The 12,392-nt window shown below is 33.6% G+C and overlaps 2 protein-coding genes across 2 annotated transcripts; both read left to right on the top strand.

Moving 5' to 3' along the window:
- The first annotated feature begins 2,647 nt into the window (after positions 1–2,647).
- On the top strand, positions 2,648–5,286 carry LOC107064740 (uncharacterized). Its single transcript, XM_015317751.2, has 3 exons — positions 2,648–2,919; positions 3,112–3,287; positions 4,889–5,286. The coding sequence occupies exons 1-3, from the start codon at positions 2,648–2,650 to the stop codon at positions 5,284–5,286; spliced, it is 846 nt and encodes a 281-aa protein (XP_015173237.2).
- Positions 5,287–9,721: 4,435 nt separating this feature from the next.
- On the top strand, positions 9,722–10,596 carry LOC107064739 (uncharacterized). Its single transcript, XM_089177596.1, is given in 2 exon segments — positions 9,722–10,242; positions 10,305–10,596. Coding segments are annotated over 2 exon segments (813 nt in total).
- The last annotated feature ends 1,796 nt before the right edge of the window (positions 10,597–12,392 follow it).

Raw genomic sequence — 12,392 nt, 5'->3', positions numbered from 1 at the left:
TCGTGGAAAGTAGATGATAACGCATCGGACATTAATGATTACCCTAATACACACGCATATGTATGTATATATCTGTTACGACAAAATTTGATGATAGAAAAAAGTGACTTTAATTGTAAGTGAGATCGTTAATTGCTTTAAACGATCGTCAAGAAAACGATGAACGTTTTCTTCTTTTTTTTTTTTTTCCTAAACGTCCAATCCTTAAATTCTATTTTTTTTTTTTTCTTATCTGACCTGAGATTTAATTTTTCTTCCGATTGGAGATCTCAAATTACATTTCAGATTCTTAAATTTCTCGATTCTGGTAGTGGATTGACCATTTTAGAATGACGAAAAATATTAAGGAAAGAAGAAAAAGAAAAAAGAGAGTAGGGTAAAGTGAAGGAGAAGGGAAAAGGGAAGGGGAAGAGGGTAGAAGGGGGGAAGGTTCGAGACCGGTGTCGTGAGAGCAAGTGAATGAACCTCTTCTAAGTGTGTAAGTTCGTGTCACGTGTAAGAGAGAAGGAAAGCAAATCGGAGATGAAAAGCGAGAAGGAAAAAGAAAGAGAGAAAGAGAGAAGAGAGAGAGAGAGAGAGAGAGAGAGAGAGAGAAATACCGAATCGAACACCCAATGCTTGACCCAGTTGTAAATAGGTGACTGTCCTCGTTACCCGTGTAATATCTCGCATCCATCATCATCCGAAAGAATCTTTCGACTACCAGAAAGACAATTAAAAAGCTAATCGTTAATAGATAGGTCAACACTGTATCGTGTTGTATAGAACACAATTTGTTTAATTGAATAAAAATAATTATAACAATTATCTAAATATATCTATTCAAATAACCTTTTATTTGAAAGTATTCGTGAATAGATCACGTTTTATAATTTGATTAATAATAATAATTGGGAATTTGTTATATATCATATATTATGTATTATTTGATTATATATATAGATCACATTTTATAATGTAATTAATAATTGGGAATTTATTATATATTATATATATTATGTATTATATTATTCAATTATATATCACGTTCTATAATTTAATTAATAATAATTAGAAATTTATTGGTAATTGAATTTGTTTTTGTTTTATAGACCAAAAATATTATTATCATAATTTTAAAATAATATTTGTCTGAAGGAGCAATTTTGAAAATAAAAAGGGTGAAACGTCATAGTTGATTTGAACGAAAGTAAAAAGACAGACGTATAAATTGTATTTGATTGATTTCCAATAAAAAATCAATAAATGATCATTGATTCTTTTTCACGATTAGAACGTGATACTATCAACGATAATAACAGAATGATGATTAATATGTATATATGTATATAGTATATAGTAGTTATATTATATTACTGTATTATCCAAATAATTTCGAAGGAACTTTAATATAGTTGGTATGTTAAACTTTCGTGTGAAAGATCGCACGGGATCATCGCATAGTTCGTTTGCGTTTAACCATAAGTCGAATAGTCGAGATTGTCCTCGTATCGTTGAATAAAACATCGAAGTAGGTAAGTGTCCCGGTATATCAGAGGGAAAATAGCCGGATGAATAGAAATACGACTTTTTTTATTTTTTATTTCACATTTACCTAGAGATATCAAGATGAATACGCACGAGAAGGTGGATGGGGGGAGGTGGTTGGCAAATATTTGTAAAATGACACGGACACACACATATACATATGTGTGCTTATAAAAAATATCTTAAACGATGTTCAATTACTACAAAAAAAGGGAAAAACATTGTCTTTCTTATAATTTTCATAGAAATCGTAGAAATATAATATTCTAGAAAATAATAATAATAATAATAATAATAATGAAAAGAAAAAAAAATCATACTCGAGACACAGCAATAACGCGTGTGTGGCACATTTCGGATCTCCTTTATTCCCCCCCCCCAGCACCCCCCCCCACTTTCCAAGTGAGCAACACATTGCTATGAGATACAAAGAGAGAGAGAGAGAGAGAGAGAGTTTGCCAAAAGTAAAGATGGAAGATAGGGTATTAGAGTTTGATGATGGTAGTGGAATGATCGAAAGATCCTTAGAAGCGAAGATCGGGTTGTAGTGGTGATGGTTATGGTGGTGGTGATGGTTATGGTGTTGGTGGTGGGGGATCGACGAAAGAATCATCGGTTGGAATTGAGGGAAAAGGAAGGAAGGAGGCAAAAGGAGGCAAGATCGGGTGGGGAGAAAGGGGAGGAAGCGAGAGAACGTGTATTCAAGAGAAAGAGAGTGAGAGAGAGTGAGAGAGAGAGAGAGAGAAAGAAAAAGAGAGGAACTCCTGATGGCCCGAACGAACCGTGGGCCCCTACGGATTCTTCTCCCCTTTCGTGTGCGATACTTTGGTATAAAAGCAAAGGAACCTCTTTTAAACGTAACACACGAGACAGAATCTGCGTTACTTGTAGGAAGGTACGTCCTTCGTTCTCTCATAAAACGTTCATCGTCAAGGAAGTTTTTTTTTTTTGAAGAAGGAAAGGATCAAGAAGAAGAAGAAGAAGAAGGAGAAGAAGAAGGATTTTTATTGCAATTAGACGGAATTTAAAGGGAAAGTTCCGTCTCCACCCCTCACCAATCCACCAGCTGAAATCGAGTTGGTTTTTGAAGAAAACTCGATAGAAAGAGAGAAACGGAACGATGACGATGAAAAAATCAGTGACGATATTATTGTGCCTTATTTTTATGGCGTGTCAAAATATGGCATTGCCCACTAGCGAAAAGAGTAACGGAAGTGAGAACGATCTAATGGCTACGATATACAACGATTGTCTTAAGAAAGAATCAATCAGTTGTATTAAATACAAGGTTTTCGCATACGTCGATAAAATGTTGGCGGACAAGGATGACATCACGTTGACCGATGGAATCACAGTCGTTAAAACTTCCAATGCCGAGGAAGGAGCACCTAGGTCTGTTCGAAGTAGAATCATTCGTGATCGTGACATTCGTTTTAACTTTAATCAAACATATATATATATATATATAGATATAGATATATAGTGGTCAAACCAATAAAAAAGAATTGGTCGAGTTCAACGAACTCGATTGAGTAGTAAAGTTCGATTTTAACCGTTATCGTTTTATTTTTATTTTATTCGCAGATCTATCGAATCTACGGATTTGGATACACTCCTGTTCGACAGATTAGGTAGATTCCTGAGGACTCATACGGTCAAGGTCGACTTAAAGGGTTCCGATATTTTGGGCGTCATTGAATCTGCTGGACGTAGTCTCGATGATTACAGTGACAATTCTGTCGAAGCTCGTGGTAAAAAACGTAAGTCAAATAAAATCATTTCATTTCATTTCATTTATTATACACATTTCATTTATTTTATTTATCAAAAGATGATTAATATTCATCTATATTTAAATTGAACGTAAACGAGATCGAACGTGCATTTCTCTTTCTACTTGTTTCTACTTGTTTCCTTTTTCTTTTTTTTTTAATTTAATTTTTTTTATTTTTTTTTATTTATAATTAACAATAAGACAATATTAAACCGCAATCATTGAAACGTTCGTTCTTTTCAAATTTATTTGAAATATTATTATCATATATTTAGTATCGAGAGATTCAAATGAAATGATCTATAATAAGTATAATAATCTATTAAGAATATTCAATTATCCTTTTATTATTCGTAAAGAATTCTGTGGTTGGAACGGGATAACCGGTGTCAGCTGTATTACGCGAATATCTTAGTAGTTTCCCCTCTTTGTCTTTTTGTCTTCATGCGATTCGAAAGATTCAAGAGGAAAGGAGAGGGAGTTGTTTGATGCCGGTCACAGACGTTGACCCACTGAGAAACTGGTTCCGTTTCCCCTTCAGGCAACTCTATGTAATATATACATATATATATATTGAAAGAGAGGAAGGGGGATTGCGAATCGATTGGGGGTTGGGTGGGGGTATCGTCTGTAAGCAGAAAAGAATACAATCGAGAGGGAAGAAGAAAACATTGTTGACATACTTTTTTTCATCTTCATCTTTAAGTAGTTTTCTTTTTTTTTTTCAAAATTTTTATTTAATTCTTTTTTCTTTTTGTAATTTTATTTCGTCCCGTAAAATTCAGTCAAAGTTATGAGAAACACGTCGACCTTGATTCGCGTGAACTTTGACTTACAACTTACAAAACTTATTATAGTATAGAAGAACATGATTTCTATCTGTTCTTTACCAAAGACTAGAAAAGATTAGATCTCGTTAAGGACCGTGAGAGAGCATTCTCGTTCGTTGGTTCGTGCAAAGGAAGTTACATAAAACTAACCATTGATGTTTACGACTTTAGTTATTCTCGTCCGAATAACAGTATTTGCAATCTAGTTGATCACCTGATGGAGCCAACCGATTACACGTGAAAATACTAGGACGATAAACTAGAGTTCGAAAAGTAGGCTTTTTAAGATCATCATTGAATTACCGTTTTGATCATAATCGAATTAAATTTATCAAACAACTATAGGAGGAATATTTTCCAATTATCGTAATTGAAGTATTTTTAATCAATCGATAATAGGTTTAATATATATATATATATAGATATAAATAGTTTATTTTGAAAGTGGTACAAGTTCATTTTTTGTTGTTTTGAGAAAATTAATGATCAATGAAAAAAATATTCATTAATTATGTCAATCAATATGTAATTTGATTATATAAATTTCTATGTTAGATTAATCTCATTATTTCAATGAAAATAATTTATAAGCTGCAAATGAACTTCAAAAACACATTCAAAATAAACTCAATTGGCCAATAAATTTATACGATTTATAAATAAAATAATCTAATCAAAAATTTACGAAATATTTCTATAAAAATTAAACATTTCATTTAACAAAATAATATTATAATAATAATGTTTTATTTTTTAGGGAAGGCACAGAAAATCCTTGGACCAATACTCATGGCAATGGCATTCAAAGCTGCTGCATTGTTGCCACTTGCATTGGGTGCAATTGCATTGATAGCAGGAAAAGCTCTTTTAGTTGGTAAAATAGCACTGGTTATCTCAGCTATCATTGGATTGAAGAAATTACTGAGTTCTCAACAGAAACACGTGACGTACGAAGTAGTGGCACATCCCCATCACAGCAGCAGCCATGTTGTTAGTCACGACGACGGTGGACATGGTGGATATGGTGGTGGTGGTGGAGCTGGTGATTATGGTGGTTACTCTGGTGGCAGTGGTCATGGATGGGCCAGAAGTCTTCCACAAGATGCACATGACATTGCCTATCGTGGTCATCAACCTCAACAATCTAATGCTTGATACTGATTTCGTACAAAAAAAACACCCTCCTAATTTTTTTCTGAGCCCAACCCTTTCCAACTCACCCCTTTTTATCGTCCTCTTTTTATTTCCTATTTTTTTTTTTTTTTTTTCAGGGATTCACAATTTTTTCGTCGCGAACGTTTGCCATTAGTTTTCCTCTCCTTTTACTTTTCGTTATCTCACTCTGTCTACTTACTATTGTTTTATTTAATTTTTATTTTCTGTTTTTTTTTCTTTTTTTTTTTTTTTTATATTTCTCTTAGTATTCTTTTCTTTCTTCTTTTTATTTTTATTCTATTTGTTTGTTTGTTTGTTTTTTTTTTTTTAAATTATTTTTCTTTGTTCCATCGATTCTTTCCTTTCTAAACTTCTTTTTTTTTCTTCATGAGATCTCGTTAAATGAATGAATTTAGTTTAGAAGATCGTAAAATGAAAAAAAAAAAAAAGAGAGAAAAAGAGAAAGAATCTTCTTCTACCTTGTCCTACAATATCTTTCTTTTTTACCTTGTCTATCCTATTTTCTTTTTTTTTTTCTTCTCATATCTTCCACCAACTTTTTTTTGCGTACTGTTCGCTACACTGATCGGTAACCAGTATCTCCGTGAAATACTCGTTGTTACATGTAATATGTGTAAGTTTAGACGAAGATTGTTATTTATTATTATTAATATTATTATTATTATTATAATTATTATTATTATTCGTTAATTGTATTATTAATGTCAGAAAAGATAAAAAGAAAACAATATTTATTTATCTATACGATTGTTCAAAAATGATAAATGTGATGACAATACGGATGATTACGGATGACGATGATTCTTTCTTTTGTAATAAAAAAAAAAAAAAAGAACATAAAAAAACAACAACAAAATAGACCAGACAACAATTACACACTCTATCTCAAAAGAATTAACAAACAAAAATAAAAACAAGTATGAATTTATACTTGTTAAGGGTTGAGGGTGACTAGGGGTAAGGAACGTAATTACCAGATGTACACGATTGTCCGATATTCGCAAGAATGATCGACCATACTTCGAGAAACGCCACTATTTATACGAACACCGTTTGCATTTTCGAGGTCACGTGGAGGCAGCCAACGATTGTGCAGAAAATTCCAATTGAATGAACTTACCAACGTTTCCCATAACATTTTATTTTCTTCTAACTATCGATCAATTACAATTAGAAATTTTTTCAATATACTAAGCAAGTAGGATAAATAGGTAGGTAGGTATGCAGATCGATTATGTTTGTTTCGTTTATTAAAATGAATCTGTGCTACGGTGTCGCGTGTGTTCACATTTTGTATACAATGGAATTCAATTTCACGTGGATACAATTTTTTTCTTTTTCATCCTATATAAGGTATGATTAAAAAGAGAGAATCGTTTGAGTTTCGTTATTCATACCAAAAAAAAAAGAAGAAACAATTTCTCTCTCAAGTTTATATTATTTGATTTCCAAAAAAAAAAAAAAATAAGAAAAATGATGGAGATGAAAGAAAGTAAACTAAAGAAGAAGAAGAAGAAGAAGATGAAAAACAAAGTTTTACAAGATGAAAGGAAAAATATTAACCTTATAGCAATCGGATCCTTTTATTATTAAAAAAAAAAAGATTGACGTGTCGACGTGATAGCCTGTATCTTTTTTTTTTTTTTTTACAAAAAAACAAAATAATTAAATTAACTAACCCGACCTAAATTGTAAACCGCGACGTTAACATCCCGATAGGTTTAATTTTTGTTCGTAATAATATACGCTTGTTCGAAGAATGACGGGGAATAAAAAGATAAAAGAAGATGAAGATGAAGAATAAAAATAATAAAAATAAAATAATAATAAAAAAAAAAAATATTTATACTCGCTTTCGCCAAGCGAAACGAAACAGGAGGAGAGATCGTTTTCACGCAATAGCATTTGAGAAATCGATAATACGACGAAATCCTGTTAGCGATATCCGTGTAGGAAAGAAGAGAAACAGGTAAGAGATAATGTAGACCGTTGATCTCTTATTTCCATGCCGAAAATTATATACACCATACATTCGAGTCCAAATATATATGTGTGTGTATGTATGTATATGTATACCAAGAATGTTTTTGATGTTTCAACGTGAGTCCGTGAACTCGACTATTAACTCTCGAGTATTATTTTCTTTTCTCTTCTTACCACGGATCAAAACCGTGTATCTTCGTTTACGTGCGTCGTGCGTTTTCACTTGGTACGACCCAGTTTTACAAACTCGCATGCTCGCTCGCGCGCATCACAACAGAACGGAGTACACGGATCTCTGTGTGAGGGAGGAAGTTCTACGAAAAGAGAGAGAGATAGATTTAAGTATACTCGAAAGAACCGTGACTATATTACACACACACACACACATACATATATGCATATTTAAATGTGTGCATATCTGCATATATATATATATATGTGTGTATGTGTATGCGAGTCTGTTAATTAACGCTAAGGACTCCTTTTGAAGAAAACACATTGAAAATTTCTCTGGACAATTTATTTCCTCCCCCACTCCTACCCCGGATCCTTAATTCAGCATCCTCTTTCCGCATATTTGTCTACTTTTCGCGCACAGAATGAAGTTCCTTCTTTTTGTTGTTGTTGTTGTTGTTGTTTTCCTTAGATCCGCTTTTAAGTCAGACAACAGTTTATCAAATTTTCTGGATGCATGCACGAATGCGATAGTTAACGAGCATGACAAAGCGTTTTCTCTACGTGGCTATTTTTTTTTCTTCTTTCTTTTCTTTCCTTTTTATACGATAAAGTCTTTGAATATTTCTCTACAGTTAATTAGTTTCTTTTTTTCTTCGACATATATATATATATATGTTAAATATCAAAAGGGGGAGAAAGAAAATTATATTGTACGATTGAAATCGAAATTTAATAGAAACACATATCCGTGTCAGAGATCGAGAATGTATGTTTGTAAGATAAATAAAAGCTTTACAAATAAATTCCCATATAGATGTCTACTTTCATCACAAGAGAGAGAGAGAGAGAGAGAGAGAGAGAGAGAGAGAGAGAGAGAAAGATGGTGCTTATTTATTTATTTATTTATCTTTATATTTCTATCCTGTAAAAAAAAAAACACACACACACAAAAAAGGAATACGGATCTCCGGTACTATCTAAAACAGATTCTAGTAAACAACAGTTAACAACTTACCTCCTTTCGTTTTCGTTCCCTTTCGACGAATCGGAACAAATAGAAATAGAAAAAAAAAGAAAACAAAGAAAGAACAAAAAAATAGGGTTTGGCGAATGAGATGCTTGGGTAGGTGGAGTCATTGTCGTTGACCAGTCATAAAGTGGGATTCAAATACTTTAGAAGAAAGATGAATAGAAGAGAATGATCTATAAGGTAAAGTAGGAATGGGGTGGGTAAGGGGAGGAATTTATGAGCCGTTCAACCGGTAAGCTTTTAAAGTGAGTAGAAGTGAAGAGAAGAAGAGGATCGGTTTAATCGTGCGTGTTAAAGTAAAGACTAGAGAATGTGTATTATGGTGATGATGATAGTGGTGGTGGTGGTGGTGATGATGCTGATGGTGGGGGTTAGGTTTTATGGTGTATATTGAACATTCTCTTGAATAGGATAACTCTCTGTTGAATATCCTCACTCCCCTCAACCCTCTGTGATCTTAGGTTCGTTAGAGTAGTATCATAAGAGTCGTGTTCCGGTGCAACGAGCAAAACTATAAAAATGGTATTGCGTTAGATGGTGGTAAGTCTGTCTCTCTGTATGTCTGTCTATATGTTTGTCTGTACGGGTTTAGAATTGAAAAAGGTGGGGGGAATATAACCGAGTACGGAGGTACACCTGAACCAGATATATAGAGCTAGGGCAGGGCTTCCGTTACGTACAGTCCACGTAGTGTGTGCTCTCAAGATACACGCATCCCGGTGCCTATAGTCCAAGTAATAAGCCGGCTGCTTTTTCCATTATTCTTTTTTCCTATTTTTTGTGCTAAATCATCCAAGTTCTTTGGAAATTCATTAACGACGAAGGAATTAACAATTTTGAAATAATAATAATAATAATAGTGGGTGGGAGGAATAGTGGGGGAAGAAATAAAAAAGATACAACAGAGAAGAATCACAGGAAGGATCCTGATTATTATTTTCTTATTCGACTTTGTGCGGTCGAAATTTCAACGAATAGGAAAAATACAATAGTGAAACAAAGGGTACAAATTTGATTTAATTTTACATTAACGTTACTGATTTAACAGCTTGTTTGTTTTTTCTTTTTTTTTTAATTTTGATAACCTAGATCGAAGAATATTCAATGAATTTATTCGAATCTTTGATTGATTTAATTTTAATTGTTAATAAATATCTTATAATTCGAGTTTGTTGAAAATAGTTTTTGATCATTGCAGATAAATACCAAAAGAGTCGATAGAAAATGAAAGACGTTGAGCAAAGTCGTGTTGTCCTCCTATCCTGTATCGGTTTCCTCCTGTTAGCCACGAACATGGCAAGGTCGGTCGAGGCAAACCCAACGACCAATTCCATCGAGAATGAGGATACGGCTAGGTCTAGCATGAACAGCTTCTTCAACGAGATGCGTTACGTCTATCAGATTTATAAAGAGTGTTCCGGTGAAGATGCCGATATCAGTCCTTGTTTGAAATTGAGGTTACTTTCAGCGATGGATAGGGTTTCGAGGAGCGCCCAAATTGATCTTGCAAATGGCGTTACCCTTTTAAGGGAAGGTTCGGTGAAAAATGAAGATGATGAAGTACCAAAATCGTTGCAAGAAATCGAAGCTAATTTGCCGAGAGCATTGGATGACAAGGAAGATGCGCTTAATGGCATGATCTTTGACAGGATCGTTAAATTTTTCAAAAGTCATACGTTGAAACTCAAATTAAATGACATCGATGAACTTCAACGAAGTTTCACCGAAGAAGGTAAGATATATATGTATATTAAAATTGTTTCGTCTTTTTTTGTGCGATATCATGTTTTTTATTTTGTTATCACAGGTAGAAGGAAAAAAATAGGATGGGTGGACTCATGGCAATACCTTTATTGATCGGTGGGACACTTGTACCATTGGCTCTCGGTGCCCTCGCCCTATTGGCTGGTAAAGCATTAATCGTCAGTAAATTAGCACTCGTCTTGGCATCTATCATAGGTTTGAAGAAACTCGTATCTGGTGGACACGAACACGGACACGAGGTTGTTCAAGTAGCTGCTGGAGGACACGGATCTAGTGGTTGGGCGAGGTCGAGTCATGAACTTGCATATCCTGCATACAAACCATCGTCGATATAAATTTCATTCCTGACCTACGTTAATTCGAATCGTTCAATTTATTTTCTAATCTTCGTCATTTCCTCCTTTTTTTTTTTTAATTTCATCGATTATCATAATATCATTTCGCAAATATTTATTATAACAATCACGCGTAGTGATAACGGATTAATTCATTTTCATGTCTGTAGCACTCGTGTAAAACACGTCATGTATAATATATTTCGAATAGAAAAAAGAAAATGATAAAAAAAAATAAGAAAAAAAAAAAACGAATAAATCGATTGAAACATAAGATAAAAATTGATGATTAAAATATTACCAAATTATCCGTTTCCCCTGTTTCAACATAACACCATTTTATCATAGTATACCTTCATAATAAATTAAGTATAATTTCTCGAATAATGTCTTGACCGATACTACTTCGCTACTTAAGTATAAAAAAAAAAAAAATAAAAAACTTAACAAAATTATCAATAATATAATTATAAAATAATTAGATCATGACGAAAAATAATATTAATTATTTTCAAAATAACAATGATCCTTTAAATTAAACAAACAAACGAATAAAGTATAATCTGATCATTCGTGAAGAAATCTATATGAAAAGAAAAACATTTTTCTTGAAAATCTTGGGAGACATCAATGCTGGGATAAGAAACACATCGTGGAGACATCGATGCGGGATAAGAACACATCACCGTCTCCGTGAGGTCTGGTCTCTCTCTTTCGTATAATCGTTTGAGAAAACATGAAAGAAGGCTGACAAACAAGCAACAGAGAGAGAAAGAAAGTGGTCGGGAGAGAAAGAGAAAGAGAGAGAGAGAGAGAGAGAAATAACTCGTTACCTACATACGAGTTACGCGACCAGTCGGTAAAGTAGTAGGAAAGACGAACGTACGAAACTCACGCACCTTACGTTCGTCTCTGTCTCCTCCACATCCGTCCCCACATACACACATACACGTATATGTACATATATCTACATATATATCTACATTTTTACGATCATACACGAATATAGACGAAGGAATACGTAGGAGACAGAAACACACGTTGATAAGTAAACCAGGCCGAGCAGCAGTGCGAGTCCAGGAGCATGGTCAGCATCCATGGCGGTCTTATGTTCTTTTCAAGGTGCGCCTAACACTCTCTACCCATCGTTGGAGGCCTCACTTTGCTTCCCTCTCTCTCTCTCTCTCTTCACCTTCTTCTTCTTCTTCTTCTTCTTCTTCTTCTTCTTCTTCATTTTCTTCTTCTTCTTCTTTTTTCTTTTTTCTTCTTTTTTAACTTGACGCAACTCTCTCTTTCTCTCTCTGTCTTTTTCTTTCTTTCTTTCTTTTTATTGGTTAATACTTCTCTATATACTTCTCTCTTTCTCTTTCTGTTTATTGGTTAATCTTTCCTTCTTTTTCTTTAAAGTTCATCGATCTTCAAACGTTACTTACGGACCAATCGAACTTCCCCTCATTTTTTTCTGTTTTTTTTTGTTCTCTCTCTCTCTCTTTCCGGAAGTATAATCTTTCTCTCCTTTTTTAACATCCTCAGGCCCTTTCTCGTTCCATCTTTGAAAGTAGCTCTTCGACTACTTCTCTTAAAAACCATAAGGCGATTGAAGTTTCTTTATTCGGTGAAACTTCAACGACGACAACGACGACGACGAAGATGATGATGATTTTTTTTTTCGTTAGCAAGAAAGGATTCGTTTTTTTTTTTTTTTAATTCCCTGTCCCTTTTATACACTCTCGAGATTGTACGTACGATCAATAATTTATAATTTAATATTTATTAATTATTTAAGTATCATTTTT

The sequence above is a fragment of the Polistes dominula genome, unplaced genomic scaffold (genome assembly GCF_049000335.1).
Source record: "Polistes dominula isolate Pdom_NZ unplaced genomic scaffold, Pdom_raw_medaka contig_24, whole genome shotgun sequence".
In the NCBI taxonomy this organism is placed as follows: Eukaryota; Metazoa; Arthropoda; class Insecta; order Hymenoptera; family Vespidae; genus Polistes; species Polistes dominula.
The sequence above is the reverse complement of the archived record's forward strand: the minus strand, read 5'-3'. Positions and strand labels throughout refer to the sequence as shown.